General features: G+C 38.7%; 1 protein-coding gene across 4 annotated transcripts in view; it reads left to right on the top strand.

Annotated features, from left to right (window-relative positions):
- The first annotated feature begins 4,361 nt into the window (after positions 1 to 4,361).
- LOC105398597 (segmentation protein cap'n'collar) overlaps positions 4,362 to 19,784 on the top strand; it is a 90,663-nt gene continuing 75,240 nt past the window's right edge. For 2 of the 4 annotated variants that reach the window (XM_048624223.1, XM_048624222.1), the window contains exon 1: positions 16,628 to 17,076. Coding sequence is in view for 2 of the 4 variants with exons in the window: in XM_048624227.1 (XP_048480184.1) it covers positions 7,654 to 7,737; positions 12,605 to 12,706 (186 nt within the window). In the remaining 2 variants the exon portion in view is untranslated. Of the gene's footprint in view, positions 4,618 to 7,641; positions 7,738 to 12,604; positions 12,707 to 16,627; positions 17,077 to 19,784 lie in introns of those variants that run through there. The other 2 variants (XM_048624227.1, XM_048624228.1) reach the window with 2 other exon arrangements.

The following is a 19,784-nucleotide window of genomic DNA, read 5'->3' as shown; positions in this document are numbered from 1 at the left end:
TAATTGACGTACGCATGTGTTCCATTAACCTCTGCAGTGTTCATAAGTAACATTAAGAATAATTGTAGACTATACAAGTACTGCTCACAATATACACTCACGGGCAATGAAAAGGTTTCACTCACAAAATGCCGACACCAAACGACCCCAATTTTTTTAAACATTTATTTAAAAATATGATCAAAATATTACCGTTTTTAGTTGGTAATATCCTGATGCCCTGTTAAATGTACTTCAATGTTGCAGAAGGCGTCATTAAGCTAGCCTTTTCCGTTTAGGAGTAATTTGGTGATTTTCACAGTGGAACCTTTTCATTGCCCGTGAGTGTACTTAGATAGATAGGCAATCGGACAGAATAAGATTCGTTTTCGACTGTAAGTCAAAGTATGAATGGTTCAAAATGTCGTGGTCCTGTGTTATCATTCATTCATCATGACCCATCACGTCCACTGCTGGGGCACGGGTCTCTTTCCAATGAAGGAAGGGTTTAGGCTTAGTCCACCACGCTGGCCTAGTGCGGGTTGGTGGACCCCTGTGTGATCACTTGAGAGAAAAACACACTGATTTGACAAAAGGAAAGGGAAGTTATGTAAAAGTATAAGATTTTGGTTGTCAAACTTACGCCCGAATTGCACAAAGAAACTTTATGCTAATGTCGGCATTAAATAGTTTTAAGGTCATTTAGTAATAACTTTTAAGGTCGACATTAGCTTAAATTTCCCCTGTGCACTGTTAATCTCATATAAAAGTATTATCGGATCTATTTTATACGATTTAAAAATACTGCGTTTGTTGACAACTGCGAGTCTCGTGGCTGTCCAAAAACCTAAATTCGGTGCACTGAAATGTAGCTCATATTTTAAAATGCTATTACGGTCGTTTTTTGTCAACAAGGTTTTTGTACAGTCACTTATCTTGTGACAAATTATCCAGAAAATGCTGGATGATATTATATTATTATGTATTAAAAACCACTTTTGACGGCTCTCACATTATGTAATAATTATTTTGTATTATACAAACAGTTTGACATGCACAATAGTAAGATTTCATTATGTTATTTATAAGAGTTTTAGAATAGGCGAAGATGTTTTGATGTTTAAATATGGCCGTCTATCTTCTATTCAAAGTGAATTTGACATTCACAGCGCTATAAAATTAACTTTGAATCGAAAATAGACGTCGATACAGTCCGATACACGCAACTTGACCAATTTTCGTATGTAATTTTTCTATTTCCTTATGAACCTAGGCCATAATCGGCTTGTTTCCTAAATTCAACGTGATTTACACTACGATAGCTGCAATCGCCGATATTGTGTCGCCATTTTTGGTCAAGTTAAGTGAATCGCAGTATACGGGGCTGACAGTAGACAGTACTTTGACAGGTTCGAAGTGCTTGGCCAATCAGAGAGTATTAAAGTCGCAACCAACCAATCATAGGCTTGGATGTTGCCGTAAGTAAGTGTCTGTCAAAAGCGGTTTTTCAATAGTTTGATTGTAATATTTTTTTTTGATTATGGCTTTAAGGCGAAAATACATTGACGAAAGATGGACAGCAAATTGCGTTGTAGCTTTTTTTCTTGCAATTTAGTTTGTCGCCGTTTTTAATATATAGGTAGATTCTGAAAAGGTTCGCTTTTGTATCACACCTACAGTAATAATTTGTCAGAATTAAATGAAAAGGATGTATGTATTAAGTAAAGTGTATATTATAGCAGACTTTTGTCTTTCATTTACTTAAATAAATTTTTTTCCTGTCTTGTACCTTAAGGGCCACTTGCACCAGCATATTAAATCTAGATTTTAGTGTCAAATTTTATATGGACTGACGTTTCTTAAATCGACATTTGACACTATATCTAGATTTAATTTGTTGGTGCAAGGGGCCCTTAATTATAATTTGTAAAATATAGCATAAGTCCTATGAGAAGTTAGGTTGACAGGGGGGTCACTCCCGAAATAGACGAACGAAGGAACAAAAATGTTATACAACGAGATAGAGCCGTGATAGCGCAGCGCTCCGAAGCTTCGGAATAACAAAACCTAACTGCACCGCTAACCACGACTTTATCTCGTTGTATTAAGAGTGCCGATTGCGTGACCTTTCTTGTTCGTTCGAAGTTAAGAGTGGGGACCAAATGACAAATTAAATGCATGGATAGGACTATAGCTGACTGACCTTAGGGTGCTTACATAAAGAATCGGGTTCCCTGTATCTACCCGTACCGGTAACTTGATTAGGTATGCGAACTGAGAGATTTAAAACCGAGAAATGCTCTAGCGCACTCGCAGAAAGATAAACTGCAGGTTACCGGTACGGGTAGATACCGGGGACCCAGTCTCTCTTTATAAGCACCCTTAAACAAGTAACCGGTAGTGGCTGGATGAGGAAGGCCGAGGACAGAGTGTTGTGGCTTGTGGCGCTTCTCGGGAGAGGTCTATGTCCAGCAGTGAACGTCTACTGGCTGATGATGATAATGTGTCATTATTTTCATAGCAGTATTTTAGGTACTTCTCAGAGAAAGTGGTGGTCGTACAGTGGACCATAAAGAAACCTGAACCATTCTCAGTAAAAATCTCACTCTTTAGAGCGGTAACGTTTCTGTGCGGGCCACTGTACTTTAACTCCAAAGAACTCATTACATAATAGTGTGTGTGTGACCTACAATATACCTACCTATCTATGCCGAATATATAACTACGCAATAAGTTTTTACTACTTTACTACACGCTTCCTTTTTGTATTAATTAACCCACGAGTGATAGGACTTGTATTTAAGACACGAGGATGATTTATTCGAGCGGCTACACCGTCGAACTTAGACTAACAATATACGGACAATATGGTGAGTTCCATACAAAACCAAGTCAAAAGAACTGAGTCGTGAGCACAAGTTTCGATCCTCCGTTAACGTTGCGTATCGTCAACTGTCACTGTCAAAATGTAATACCCCATCCACACGCTCGGCGAACAATGGCAAACAGCAAACACTGACGTGTGGATGGGTGTTTGTCGTTGTTTGCCTGTTTGTGTTCGCCAGTGTTCGGCATCGGTGTCGGTTTTTCTTGCCAGATCAAAGGATGTTCGGCAAACAGTTCGCTACGTATCCACACGTCTGGCAGCGATCAGTATGCGCGCTAGCGTTGCGGGAGGCGGACATATCAACTTGCTACACTTTTTCGTTGGCGCGCATTTTTTTTTATGTATGTTCACCGATTACTCCGCCGTTTATGAACCGATTTTGAAAATTCTTTTTTTTGTATTGGGTTGAGCTCCCAGGTGGTCCCATTTTTTTTTCAGAATTTTATCTCACCCCTAAGGGTGGGTAAAGGGGTAAAAACAGGGTATGAATTTCCATTTTGGACACATATTAACCGATTCTAATGAAATTAAAAACATAAATATAGTTCTTGTAACAAAAAAATATGATGGTGACCTTGAGCTGATCTGATGATGGAAACGGAAGGCAGTCAAGGGAACTCCTCAACGGTATATAGCAACTACCTCGTGTTTAGGCTTGAATGATTCGTATTGATTAGTAGGACTTTTTGGTATCATTTGCATCTTACTTTTGATTAAAAATTATTGCAAATAAACTAAAAACTATAAAATAAAATAATAATTAAAAAGAAGAAGTCAGTTTTTTTTATTATTATTATCCCACCATCGTCTTTGTTTCTTCTTATTTTCCTTTTTTCTTTCTCTTGCTTTAATTTATATAATAAAAATATGTCAACCCGAAAGTAATAGCTCGTCGTCCGCCGTGTTTGCCGGTTCGGAATGTTATGAGCGTTCGCCGAGCATGTGGATGGCTGTTTGTGTTCGGTGATTGTGGTTGGTGTTTGGGACTTTGTTTGCTGTTTGCCGTGTTTGTGACAAACAGCAAGCGTATGGATGGGGCTTAAGGCAAAGTTAGCTCCAAAAGTGACATTTGTTTTTTCTATATGTTAGGTGGAATTTCACCAAACGCTAAACGTATTTAGTAGCCTGTCATACGTCTGTCAGTTAGTACAAAATGTATTTAAAATTTGAATTAAATACGTTTAGCGTTTGGTAAAAGTGACCCTTCGTGTAGATTCGAAAATAGTATCGAATCCTATGCTCGCTGCACTGTCCACATTTTGTCAACTATCAAACCTAAAACTAATGAAAACCATTGTACCAATTAATAAAGTCACAAATCTTCTAACTAACCGAATTAATTCAAGAAATGAGAGCTTGGTGGTAGAAGCGGGGTGTGTTTTCTAGAGACGTCTGTTTTGCACTGACACTCCATCTTGTCGTTATATTGTTAATGTAAGCAGTAGAATGATATCACCGGCGATAATAAGTAGATAAACATGGCCCCCACAACAATTCAATCATAATCAGTGGCTGGTCGCTTCTCATTGGCTGCTAACGTGCGTTTTCCCGCGTATAAACCGCCTAAGTTGAAAATCCCGCGTTTGCTCCCCGCCTCGTGCGTTCGATCGCGTTTCAATTGCGTCGGCCAATACCTGTGTTTACTTTTTAAATTTTTGAGTGTAAAGGCTTGTGATATTTAAGTTATATTTTCGGATTGTTTGCAGTTTTTTGTGCCAGTGAGTGAGTTTTGGATTGTTTCACAATATTACGTAAGTACCTACCCACCTTATTTATCCGACCTACAGCTATGTAACTTATGACATGACATGACGTTTTCTATCGGATCCAATCGGTTTAAGTACCTACCTACCTAAAGTACGACAACGCTATATTTGGAACCGGTAAAAATTTACTCTGACTGATAACTTTTAATAGGAGTTTAGTAAGTAAATGATATTCTTAATATTAATTAATAGTTAGGCATCCTCACTAATGTTTAACCATTGTGGTGGTCGTTATCTAAATGTATAAGTGCCTAATTTCAAGATTAACGCTGAGTTGCAGAAAGTACCTTAAGCTAATGTCCATCTTAAATGTAGGTACAGTCAGCTGCATAAGTAGGTAGTTAGCTATAAACGTTTGTACCTTGTCAATCTGAAACCGCCATCAATTCATTGAAACATTGACGGTTCGTCAGTTTGACAAGGTACAGAAATGTATAGCCAGTTATGCAGCTGACCGTACTAGCGTACCTCTATTGCTTGCTTTGGGAGTATACGCGCAGAAAGAGACAGACATAGATTTAATGCCAACAGTTCCTTTCTGAAACTAGTTAATCGTAAGGTAAGAAACTTAATATTAAACACACAGCCCTCAAACAGTCCAATACAAAATATGGGACTCCTGCGAGACGGAAGGGTTATTGCCAAAATATCTACGCTTAGCAGGAGCTTTGTAGATATCACACCTTAACCCGAGAGCAAAATTTCTGTGTTTAATAAATATCTGCCTGCCTGGCCGGGAATCAAACTCTCCAAACAGTGTCATTAGCGCTATCAGGACGTCAAGTAACCCAAAAAGGTATACATACATATACAGTATGTATGTAGATAAGGTACTTACCTAACTACTTATAGTTAAAATAAGTATGCTAACATGATTGACACTTTTTAGAGAGGATTAAAGTCGGTTATCATTTGACCTTTTGGCACGTGTGTGTATGTATCTATGTATGTAGTCAGCAGTGATATTTTATTTATGGAAGTAAGTATAAATAATTGGTCATATTGTAGTTACAAAACATCTTTTAAAAACTTTCCATTTTTCAAACTGATATGCTGAAATATATATGTCGCAGGCATCTGGTTTAATCTCCTGTTTGATTGAACCACTAGCCCGTTCATTGGATGGCGCTATTCAGTTGTATGACTAAAGGACAACTCGTCAAGTCGTTGATTGTAACGTTCGACGTCTTGACTGAACGTCATTCAGCGGAGTCGTTGAATGGGATATAGTATAGCAACTTTGTAATGTCTGGTTAGGGTGAACATGACCAGACAAGAGTCTACAAAAAGACTATGTTACAAAGCTCTTATCTCACAAATTAACTAAACAATAGCAATAAACGTACCTTCATATTGTTGTTTATAATTATCCAGTTACGCCACAATTTTTTCTTTGAAACTATCCGCCCGCGGCGTAATAATAGGTAAATCCATGTTGTCACACTATTTTAACACAAATAACGCACTTTAAAGCTAATTTATTTGCAAAAAACTAACAATATAGGTGCTTTTTGTGTCAGCTGTTAGCTGATAGCTGTTAGACGCCATATTTGTTTTGTTCACCACCTGACTGATTTTAAGTCAGCTAACTAGTTGGACATTTTGTGACGCTTGTGCAATCAACGTTCGGCCTAGTCATACAACTAAGCAGCGTCATCCAATGAACGGGCTAGCGGTTCAATCAAACAGGAGATTAAACCAGATGCCTGCGACATATAGACTACATAGCTACATAGTTATCAGACTTTTATTGCACGCTTCATCTTTGGGATGGCCCACTGATAGTACTTCCTACCGCGACAGGATTCATCTCAGTGGGTGAATAGCCTAAAGCAAATTATTTACATTCCTATAAAAACCATTAGCTTATGTTTGCGAGGTTAAATACCTAACCGGAATGAAAAACCAATAAATACCTACGGTCATTATATTTACCTTTACTTCTGTAGGAAGACACAGCCCGTAAACAATCAACGGTAGGACATGGACTTCCAAGATTGGAGGATTATGAACAGGCTGGAGGTTTATAGCCATAATCTACACGCTTGGCAGGCAGGTTGGAGATTGGAAATACCTCCATAACATACAACAGGAGCATTCACATCGTGAGCGAACAACTAGAAAACTGTACCTAAACATCATCATCATCATCATCATCAGCCAATAATCATCCACTACTGGACATAGGCCTCTCCCAAGGAGCGCCAAACACTTGGTACTCGGCCTTCCTCATCCAGCCACTACCGGCTACCCGCCTAAGGTCGTCAGTCCAGCGGGCAGGAGGGCGTCCCACACTGCGTTTGCCTGTTCGTGGTCTCCACTCGAGAACCTAAACACTCGCATCTTAAACCGATACGGGGCGGTGGCGCTAACGAGAAGGCCGAATGGTGTAGTGGTTAGAGATACTGACTGCTATACCGAAGTTCCGGGTTCGATCCCCAGCCCGGTCAGGTATTTTTTTGGAGACAGATTGTTGCAGCACTCGGGTCATGGCATGGGTGTTAATATTTACGTAATATGTATCTGTGTAGATATATTATCAGATGTCCAATACCGATATTAAAGGCTCTCCCTAGCTTAGGGTCGGATGGCCGTGTGTGAGATGTCTTCACATATTATATTATTATGATGTTGTGTCGTTACCATCTCGAGATCATAGGGTCCCGGACTTTTAGAAGGCGTGCCAACATGCAGAGGCCAGTTTGACACCATTAATCTATGTATATGAAAATTATGATACCTACGTAACTCAGTTGGCAGCAAACTCTTTACCTACTGGAGACGCAGCCTAAAACTCAAGTGCCTCAAGTTTAAGGACATCCCTACTATTATTAAAATCTTATGTCGGACGGTCAGCTGCATAAGTAGCTACTTATACACTTTTGTACCTTGTCAAACTGACTACATAACAAACCGTCAATGTTTGAATAGGCAGTTTGTTAGCTTGACAACGTACTTATGAAGCTGACTGTACACTTGATTGCAATAAATAGATTTTTCCTTTTGCAGATAGTTGCCGAGATGTTGGAAGTGGACCTGCCACTCATGAGGAGCCTCAGCCCGGACCCCGCCGACCTGCTGGGGCCGCCGCAGACCATCTTAGAGGTTCGTACGTTTGCTCTCATCATCATCCAGCATGACGTGAAACGCCACTCTCGGAAGACACGCCCTAAGCCCTCCTACAACTATACATACAACAGGATGGGACAGCTCTACTGTGCTCAGTGTGACAGGGTGTTCAAGACGAAGTTCGGACTTGCCAGCCACATAAGAGCACATAACAGAGTGTAGCAAGAGTCGCTGTTGTCGGATACGACGAAGAGGTAGTGGTGGGAAAAACGGCTACATTTTGATAACACGCTACAGACGCTATGTTACACATTTATAGCAGGTTATTTAATCCGCTACGTTATAACGATATTGAAGAGCAAAAAAAAAATTGATGAAAACAAAAATTGATGAAAAAACCAATGAACTTTCCTTCATACTTTACAGGCTTAGGTTAGGACTGTCTATAATGGCACATCACTGTTTCCATAATGGCACATCACTGTTTCTCTTCATTTTTATGAATTATTGTCAAACGTTCTTTAATTGCAATAACTATTTACACAAAACACTTTAAAACAACAAAGTAATATCCTTTCAATGTTTCATCCACTTACGAAAACACACGTAAAGTAAAGATAGGTAAATTGTCCAGTCAAAGTTCAATCACACACAATCACAAAACATTTAAAATACGAAATTGTCCTCAGAACCAAATTGTCCGTTAGAAAGTACCTATTTACACTTGCACAAACACTATTTATTTTCAATTTTACACTAAACCTAAATAAACACTATACCTATTTTAATACGTTACTATTTAAACTATTTATTATTATGTATATTTACAAATATTTATTTACAGCACGCAAATGCAACAAAACAAACAACGCGATCGTAATTCGTAACGTTGCGCGAGGCACAATTAGCATAGCGGCCACCCGTGGCCGTTGCCAAATCGCGACTGCGGAGCTAATTTCAGCAGATAGCAGAGCGCTATTGCGTAGTGAAGCTTGCAGCTTCGCAGCGTCTCGCTCTCTCACACGCGAGTCGCGCGTTGTTGCACCGTTGAGAGAGCGAGACGCTACAAAGCAAGTGAATATCGCGTGCGCGGTTATCGCGCGCCACGTCTCGCGGCTGCGAGAAATAGCGGAGCCGCGAGGCTCCGCTCAGCGTTGCCAGAATGTTACAAAAGTAACATTTTACGTTACTTTTGACCCTCTTGTGTTACCTCCATGTTACACGACTCAATATGTTATATTTGTGTTACTTTTTAGATTTTCTAGGAAATAAAAAAATGAATGAAACGATTCCAAGAATGATACATTTTTTTGTTTGTTACGTTGGCTTGTACTTGATTTTGTGAATTGACTAATGGTGTGAAAATCTTTCAACTTCGTCGTGCCGCATATTCACTCACTCGCGTGAGTCGAGTGTATTTCGCAATCTTCCATCCCGGTTTCGTGGCGTGCGAACAAGTGAGTCGAGTGAGGTTCACTCTAAGTACTGTCTGACTAGCAGCGAATCGATCAGTCGGTACTTTTTTCAAAGTAACTACCTAATACCATGTGTCGTTGTTTTTTTTTTTGGATTTTTCGTTATGATTTGTTAAGTAAATGTTGCATTCATTATTTTAGGGCGTCTTGCACAACAAAGTTAAATAAAATTAAATCTATGACCTCTTGCTCTGACATTATACTGTCAGAGCAAGAGGTCATTATATGTTATATTAACCTCCACTACGAAGAGGACATCATCCAGCATATAGCAATCCACTTTCACTTGAAGGCACTGTAGCTAAGGCGGTTGTGAAGCAAGCAAACATCTGTGTGAGAGTAGGTGTATCAGCTGTCCGACGTCCATATCATGTTATGCCTAGTTGGCCTAGTTTAGGGTCGGGTGGCCGTATGTGAGATGTCCCCACATATTTCAAATTTATTTAAGTATTTACCTATTTACTGTCGGACGTAGGCCTCTCCCAAAGCACGTCACTGGATACGATCTATAGCTGCATCCATAATCAATGCCAGAAACCTTTCGCAAGTCGTCACCCCATCTAGCCGGAGGGCGTCCTACACTACGTTTGCTTAGTCGCGGTCTCCAGCCCAAAACACGTTTACTCCATACAAGTCAAACATAAAAAAAAACACGTGAGTTAGGTACCTATAGTATAACTGAACTATTTGGTAATTTAAGCACTTTCTCAAGTTTTGCTCTCCGTCCATTCAAAGGTGGCCTAAAAGAGATCGCTTTCAGCGATAAAACTACCATTTGTATGTTACTTACCTAAGTATATTTTAAGATGTATGTCCAGCCGTGGACGATTACTGGCTGTGATGAATTGATGATATTATACTTTACTTCAAATGATGATATACCTACCTAATCTTTTTACTTCTAATCTTATCTTGAATGCATGTTTATGAACTTAGCGGAGTAGAGGCTATTAGTATTTTATTGGGTAGGCAATTAGGTAATTGCGTGCAGTATAGCTGGCTAGGCTAGACTGATACTAATAAATATTTAGTGTCACCAATGTGATAACAAGCAGTAAGGTCAATGGTTCTTACAAAAATTGGGCAGGGAAATGTTTTATTGAGAAATACTAGGTATTCTGAAAATTTGCATGAGCGTTATTTTGTCGTAAGAGGCATAGGGTCTGTCTACGTACATGGTACAAATCTATACCCTATGTCTAAGTAACGTGCATCCAGCCACTGCCAAGTTCCGTTTAGCAGGTGTAGCGGGCCGGGGGGCGTCCCACGCTATGCCTGCATGTTTGTCTTATCTTTTTCGTAGGTAAATTTAACCCAAAATCGAATAAGCATAGATGTCTAGACTTCCTAAATCAGCTTGGATAATACTTTTCGTGATAGCGGCCTAATCTTTTGTCGAAGTTGCATTTTATTAATAATATGTACCTACCTAATCGTGTTTTTATAAGTAATTTAGGCTTTTTGCAAGCATTTTATACTAGTTAGTTAGAGTTTGATTAAATGATTCCTTCTAAGCGTTTGTATAAGGAAACATTTTATGAAAATTTAAACTGACAAAAAAAACTAGTTAGATAGTTTGTTATTTTTTTGCACTTCCTTACTTTCTGCTCCTGAACCTCCTGCAGTTGACTGGCAGAGAATGCTCTTAGCATTAAGTCCACCTGATTGTACATCTACTTTTGTAAATTGTGCAATAAAAGTATAAATAAATAAATAAATAAAGAATATCACGCAAAATTTTAAGTCGATTGCACAAAGGAATCACGTTATTACATACAGACTTTGCCCCCCCTTTTAACCCTTTATGAGGCGAATTTCTGTTAATCGTACATATCTTAGCCATATCCTATGTCATATAAAGAACAATCCCTATTTATCTGACTACGGCGAAGCGAAAACAGGGTTATGATTTTGACCGGTATGTATATGTAGGTCTGTATGTATGTATGTATGTATGTATGTATGTATGTATGTATGTATGTATGTATGTATGTATGTATGTATGTATGTATGTATGTATGTATGTATGTATGTATGTATGTATACATATATGTTCATCTATTCCCTCATAACTTCTAAACCACTGATCATTCAAGTTTCTGGAGGTTAGGTACGTTCAATAGTTTAGTGTGTGCGTTGATTCTTAGTCAGTCACCCACACCGAAGGATTTTATAAATTTAAGAAGATGATTGCATAATAACTTTTGTTCGATCGTTATTCGTAAGTCGTTAAGTGGTTTAGGGCCGGTTTTTTTGTATCCGTAGGCAACTAAGTAGCTAGGTAACCTTTAGTCAAGTCATATGTTATGCTTGTACCCCTCTTGGCTATTCGTATAAATTTGCGTATTTGCCAAAACTACCATGTGTGGTAGTCATGGTTCTACCTTTTTTGGCATAAGATTTATTTGCCTAATCTCGTATTGCATAGGTAGTAACGTTTGGTCAAAGTCTCGTTACGCCGAAAATCGTATCATCGTATGGCATAAATCTCGTTTAGTAAAAAGTTATTTCGCATAACATTGTTTTGCCTAATAATAGTATGGCCAAATCTTAAATAGCCTAATAATGCTATGGCATAGGTTTATACAAAGTAATAATATTCGTTTGGCTTTAACTTTGACGGAGCGTCTCCCTACATAGCGCAAACTGGTGCCTTGTATTGTTTCCGCTGTTTGGAAAACGCTCCGCTCCGCTTCGCTGCGCTCCGCTTTGGTTTTGATGAACATGTGCACCTAACACGCTCCTCCTCGCTTTGCTCGTCGTCGCACCTATTTTTAGGTTTCGATCTAATGGGGTTTGTAATAATTATATTGGTCGTTAACTTTCGATTTTTTTATCATACAAAATCGTGATTTTCGGGATGTAGGAGAAAAATACCATAATTTGTACATTTACTACATACTTAATATATTATTTATTAAGATAACATTACGAGAAACAAGATTATACATAGGTATAGACGAACATAAATTTGAGCAAACGAAACTTAGGTGTTTAAAGATTGTGCCTAAAGAGTTTTAGACGAAACGAGCCTTATGCCACATAAGTCTTGGCAAAGTGATGGTTCGGCCAAAAAAGTTTAGACCATACGAGTTATGCGAAATGAGTTTTGGTCAATAAAGATTATATGCGAGATGAGCGGAACCCGGTAGTCATATTTTCGCTAAAATTATTGCCTATTGTTTTAGTATCTGACAAACACAGTAAACATCTAATCACAAATACGAATAGCCAAGTGGGGTAGAGCAACAAGCATAATCATCATCATCAGCCAATAATCATCCACTGCTGGACATAGCCTCTCCCAAGGAGCGCCACAACACTCGGCCTTTCTCATCCAGCCACTACCGACTACCCGCCTAAGGTCGTCAGGAGGGCGTCCCACGCTGCGTAAAAGTACACGTTACAGTTTACAATAATTGTTTCAGGATAAAGGTCCATGCCTGACGGAGCTGGACCTGCCAATGATGAGGAGCCTCAGCCCGGACCCGGAAGTAGCGGCTTCAGTCAACCGGAAATTGATTGACCAGGTACGTAGCTATACCTACGTATATTGGTAGCAATACTGAAGGCATCAACATTAAATTTAATAATGTTGAAACCTGAAATTCTTTGTTAAAAATCGACTTTGTTGGTGTTCACGTAAACTGGAAAATACCACTGGCAAAATAGTTTATGGATAGCCACTAGCCAGCCCGGTACAGTCGATCACTATATATTCGCGAGATATGTAAGCAATTAGGTACTTAACACTAAGGATTGATGTTAACTCCAGTAGTTAAGTACCTACTTGTCGATATGAACATGACTATCTTAAAATGTACTTAATTACTACTCAGTAGTTACAAAAAACTAAGTGAGTATTGAATGTTTATAATAAGTTCCACGTGTGGCTAGTTCCAAAGTGTTACGCAAAAAAACCTTTAGTAGGTACCCGCAGCAGTGGCCATATCGCGAAGTTAAAACGAGGTAGGTAGGTAACATAATTTACAAAGTAAACACTGTCAAATCCAATTCATTTTGAATCCACAAATCTTTGTTAAAACAAGTTTGCGATAGGGGGCCAGTACCCACTATATATTTGAACAGTCTATAAGTTTTTTATTAAACGTAAGCTCCAGCGTTATTTTGAAACACGTTTTGGTATGTAAATGCAGGTATATCGCCAAATAGATAGGTTTATCGCGAAAATGATAAGATTGTCTTCTTATTATGTACCTAACTGTCGTTACATTTATTTTCAGTGACTATCTAATCAGTGTGAACTGTGAATATTACATTATGAGAATCGACTTACATAGGTGTAGGGTCTATGTAGAGTCGGACAAAGCTAACTTTTTCATAGAAACAAGTGCCAATAATAACGAATAAATAAGTATAAAATTTACTCAATGAAGGAAATAATTATTTTTATTATTCTTTGTAATTTCTAAGACACGCCGTATTTTACCCGTAGCAAAGCTAGCGCAGTTCGACTCTACTCTACCACTGGTTAGTGAGAATGAGATAGGTAAAAAGGATCTTAATTACTTAAATAAGATGCGCAGTACTTACATCATAATTTTTTATCAAAACTACTCAGGCAAATCTTGCATCATCATCAAATCGGATTTTTGCTCATTCATAAATTATAAGTAATCATAGTTAATAATCTTATTACTTTTAAGATTTTGGTGCACCACATAGGTTAGGTCCTAGTAATGCATATATCGCAGGCATCTGGTTTAATCTCCTTTTTTATTGAACCACTAGCTCGTTCATTGGATGGCGCTTCTCAATTGTATGACTAGGCCGAACGTTGATTGTAGAAGCGTCACAAAACGTCCAACTAGTTAGCTGACTTAAAATCAGTCAGGTGGTGAATAAAACAAATATGGCGTCTAACAGCTAACAGCTGACACAAAAAGCACCTATATTGTTAGTTTTTTGCAAATAAATTAGCTTTAAAGTGCGTTATTTATGTTAAAATAGTGTGTCAACATGGATTTACCTATTATTACGCAGCGGGCGGATAGTTTCAAAGAAAAAATTGTGGCGAAACTGGATAGTTATGAACAACGATATGAAGGTAGGTACGTTTATTATTATTGTTTAGTTAATTTGTGAGATAAGAGCTTTGTAACATAGTCTTTTTGTTGACTCTTGCCTGGTCATGTTCACCCTACCCAGACATTACAAAGTTGCTATACTATATCATACTATATAATGTTATTCAGAGCGGGTAATAAGACATACCCGTTCGAACAGGAGATCGAGTTGAACGGCGCTCCTCTGCAAAGAGTGAACAAATTCAAATATTTGGGCCACTGGGTCACACCAGACCTAAGTGACAATTTAGACATAGAACGGGAGCGCAGGTCGTTGGCTGTCCGATGTAATATGTTGGCCCGCAGGTTTGCAGGGTGTACCAAAGAAGTGAAGGTGACATTTTTCAAGGCGTATTGCCAGTCCTTCTACACTTGCAGCCTGTGGGTGAACTATACGAAGCGGGCATACAGCGACCTGCGTGTCCAGTACAACAACGCATTCAGGGCTCTGATGGGGCTGCGGCGTTTCTGCAGCGCGTCCGGCATGCTGGCCGAGGCGCGTGTGGACAGCTTCCAGGCGATCATGCGCTCGCGGTGCCTCTCCATGTGGCGCCGCATGCGCTGCGGCTCCAATGGCATCCTGAATGCGTTGGCGGACCGGTGGGACTCTCCGATGCTGGCGCGCTGGATAAGGCTACATGCAGTCAAGTTGACAGCCTTCTAGCAGGTGTAGGTATCTGAGAGTCCAAACGGGCCGTGTACCCCTTTTTATATTTTTGTTATTTTGTGCGTTTTATTGTGTTTGTGTATTTATTAACCATTTCATTATAATATCATGTTTACTAACCACCATATGGACTATTGATTGTAATTAATTTAATAAGTCTGAAATAAAATTATTTTATTTTATTTATTTATTTTTATATCCCATTCAACGACTTTGCTGAATGACGTTCAGTCAAGACGTCGAACGTTACAATCAACGACTTGACGAGTTGTCCTTTAGTCATACAACTGAATAGCGCCATCCAATGAACGGGCTAGTGGTTCAATAAAAAAGGAGATTAAACCAGATGCCTGCGACACATACATTTTGGCCCAAACCAAATAAGAGTGCTCTAATAAGTTTGGTGTGTGTAGGTATCTGTGAGTTTTTTCGACATTCAAATCATTCAATACAAAGTTTAATATCTCAGGAACTTATCCAACGGTTTTCGGATCTTCGGCAGATGTGACCGACCCACTGTCATTTCGCTACATTTGTTGTTTGTGTGTGAATTATCTTATCACCATTGATAAGTGTTAATCAGGCGACCTCGCTTTATGCTTTTCCATGTTTTTTTTTTATGTTTAACTGATAAAACAATGGCAAACTACCTATACATTCTCTGAAGGGCTAGCACGGGGCGCAATTAAGACGTGACAAAAGATTTGCATCGCTCTCACTCGCATCGCGAAGCCTCAAGAGCAAGCGCAACGGAGAACTGTTGTCACGTCTTAATAATTGTGCCTCGTGCTAGCCCTTATGGGGTAAGTACCTTAAGTTCTGCTCGCAAAAAAAAGGAACCGGGACTGGGACCCACGACTTAACGTGCAGCCCGAAGCAAGTAGGTATCTAGGTACTTCATACATGTACCTAGATGTGCTAAATTTACAAAGCTATCGGAGGCCTTTCTAATCCAGCCACTACCGGCTAATTATAGTCATCTATAGTCGTCGGTTAGTCGGAGGTCTTCCCACAATACGTTTGTCTGTTCGTGGTCTCCATCCGAGAACTCTTTTACACCATCGGGCATCGGCTCTTATGTAGGTTTTATGTCGACATAGACAGAGAGAAAAACCCTTCCTTCATTGGAAGGAGACCCGTGCCCCAGCATGGCAGTGGGGACGTGATGGGTCGTGATGAGACAGAGATAATCTTAGAGTCTTCTTAGGTGATATAAATTACCTCTTGACCTATTGTACGTATAGGTTAGTTGGGTAGGTACCGTGCCTACTTACCTACTTACTTCCTATATTATAACTATCATAATCATAAAAGATAGAACATGGTGTTTTATCATGCAACGAACTAACAAGAAGCATGCTAACTTCGCGTGATTGATAAGTTGTTATTACGTGACGTAGTGAGGTAATGGAGATACAAGGAAAAACAAGTGCTAAATTACTATGTTTGATTTGCCAACATTTGACCTTCTGCTGTTTTTATCAAGTTTTTTTAGAAGTTCTTAAAATATTGTAGCGACATCTAGCATTGGGCAAACATATTAATTTTACATTTTGTTTTAAATTTCTACTCACCGCTAGATGGTGCTGATTATACATTTTTGTTTTTGTCAATATATTTCGAGGAAGATTTACGCTTTCATTACCAAAATTATTAATCTATTAATGATAATTATTATTGAAGAACATAAATCTATTTTGCCCTAAACCTGAAAACAGCTGTTTTATAAGTGAACAAAGTGCAGGGTTCATTCACCTTTCATATTTGGTAGGATTGTAATTATTCACCTGCGTAGCCTTGTCTCTTTCGCTTGTAGAGCGCTGTCTCGTTCATCATGTGTCAGAGTGACGTGTTCGCCTGAGTTCGATCGAATTGAAGTCAGTCGCGAAACGATCGTTCAACAAATTATAGGATTCTGTTTTTGTGTTTTCTGTTATTAATTATTGTGAAATACGGACAAAGAGCGAATAAATCTCATATTTGTGCTAAGTGATCCCACATAAGTGCCTACAAATACAATTTAAGTGTGTTAAATAAGTGTTTAGTGAGTCGCACGGCTCACCGCCTTTGTTGGTTAAAAGTGCTAGTTTTTATGTTTATGCACAGTTTTTACTGGAAATTACCATAAAATTTTCCATAAGTGAAGGTAAAGTAGCATAAAAGATGTTTCGGTACGCAAGCAGTCTCTGATTACAGGTTTTTTTTATCATCAAACCTGAACCTAACCTAAATTGGGTCACAACGATAAATTACCTACCTTGAACAACCATTATTGATGCAGAACGAAGCTAGTGAATCTTGTTTTTACGTAATTTACTTTTCTTCATACCCACATAAGAATTTAGAAACTATTTACGAAGTTCTACGACTGGATTATTCAGAAAAACCTGATAAAATTGTTTTGAATTTGCAGTAGGTTTACAAAATATTCCTATTAGAATCAGTTTTGCCTTATAGGTACCTAGGTATGTCTCAGTAATAAGAAATATTAAAACAATATGTAGGTACAGTCAACAAAAGGAACAACTATCCGCCCCAGTGTAAACAGTACATCCTAGGAGTCACAGGTGAAAGAGTCTATCTTTCACATAAGTTAAATAGTAATGAATGACTGTTGAATGTAATACTCAAAATCATCATAAAAGCACTTGAATTCAGGATCTTAATATTTGTGCTGGAGAGTGTATGCTTAATATACTTATCCATATTTACTACATTGAAGGCCTGTGGTCAGAGAGCTCTTTTGAAGATAATTTCAGCCATTTATAATGCATAAGATGAGAAACTATCATACATTCTTTCTTCGAAAATGAAATGAAATTCTAACAAGAGTTGGCAAAAGATGTTGGCTGAAACTGAAAGGATATGGGTAGTGTCTATAGACCGATTATATTTTATTTTGAACCCCTTATCTATCCACAACTATGAGTTGTGGTTTTGCTAAACCACAGAGGAAATAGAAGTGTAAACTCTGTCTCTCTGTTTTGCTTCCAGTTTTGTTACGGTACATCAATTCTGCATTCCATCAGTGTACTTTTAAAGTGCTTAGCTTTGATTATAATTGTCTGCGCTAAATCTGCATGCGTTGGCAATGCGACTATACAGCATACTTGCACATCTAAATATACAATGTTGCAATTTCTTTGACCTAAATTTTATGTGGCTTCATCAATTTGTCCAACGCAAGTTAATAATGATCGCAATAAATGCATTGTAATGAGGAAATGTTTCTAAACCCAAATATTTTTTGTCTTTTAATGACTGTCTTCCTAAGCTTGGACCATTTCCCACCACGCTGGTCCACTGCGGGTTTGTTGGTTCACATATATATCTAGATGTGCTAGAGAACGAGTGTTCTTAGCCGTATTTTAATTAGCGGATATTTTATGGCATCTCAGTAACACCGTGGCCCACATAACCTTCGTTCAATGCACAGAAAGTCACTATAAAATGAACAACACTTTCCCAAGCCGTATGCCAAATTATTTACGACTCTTTCGTCTAAATAGAGCGACCTTGCCGTGATAGATTGGGTCACTGACACGACCGAGACATTGAAACTACGTGTGTAGTCACGTCCGAAAATAATTTATGCGTTTTGTAAATGATAATAATGTTATGGAGATAGTAGATTGTGCAGCGGTGGTGGCGTAATGGATTAGGCCTCGTCCTCTCAATCGAGAGGCCGTGGGTTCAAATCCTGGCCTGTACCAATGGATTCTTTCAATTGTGTTTTCAATTAAGGAGTTTAAGTACAATAATACTACGTGCTCTTACGGTAATGGAAAACATCGTGAGGAAACCTGAAAATCTAGATTCTAGATGTGTATCCTAAGTGCAACGGCGATATGGTTCGCAACCTATCACGTGAGGACGTCAGTACAAATTTATGTGCTGCGAAAAGTGGGTGGCTCGCTTGTGAGCCACCTCTGACTACCCCTTCGTGGATTGCAGTCGTGAATGCATATAATATGTATATGTCGCAGGCAACTGGTTTAATCTCCTGTTTGATTGAACCACTAGCCCGTTCATTGGACGGCGCTATTCAGTTGTATGACTAGAGGACAACTCGTCAAGTCGTTGATTGTAACGTTCGACGTCTTGACTGAACGTCATTCAGCGAAGTCGTTGAATGGGATATAGTATAGCAACTTTGTAATGTCTGGTTAGGGTGAACATCACCAGACTAGAGTCAACAAAAAGACTATGTTACAAAGCTCTTATCTCACAAATTAACTAAACAATAACAATAAACGTACCTTCATATTGTTGTTCATAATTATCCAGTTTCGCCACTTTTTTCTTTGAAACTATCCGCCCGCGGCGTAATAATAGGTAAATCCATGTTGTCACACTATTTTAACACAAATATCGCACTTTAAAGCTAATTTATTTGCAAAAAACTAACAATATAGGTGCTTTTTGTGTCAGCTGTTAGCTGTTAGACGCCATATTTGTTTTATTCACCACCTGACTGATTTTAAGTCAGCTAACTAGTTGGACGTTTTGTGACGCTTGCACAATCAACGTTCGGCCTAGTCATACAACTGAACAGCGCCATCCAATGAACGGGCTAGCGGTTCAATCAAACAGTAGATTAAACCAGTTGCCTGCGACATATACATGTATGTATGTTATTTATTTAAATGATCTAAAATCGTTCACCTTTTCCCTAATCGCGATAAAAGTCGATTCAAGTGCGAGAAAAGGTGAAATAGGTTATTGGCACCTCCCCAACCGACGTAAAAAACTAAATCGATACTTTTACGATTCTACAAATAATAACTTAGGTACAATTTACATTGATAAGTGAATAATTCCGATTAAAGTCTGTTTTTTAATCTCAAATATTAA

The sequence above is a fragment of the Plutella xylostella genome, chromosome 11 (genome assembly GCF_932276165.1).
Source record: "Plutella xylostella chromosome 11, ilPluXylo3.1, whole genome shotgun sequence".
NCBI classification, from domain to species: domain Eukaryota; kingdom Metazoa; phylum Arthropoda; class Insecta; order Lepidoptera; family Plutellidae; genus Plutella; species Plutella xylostella.
This window is presented reverse-complemented; position numbering and strand designations above follow the sequence as displayed.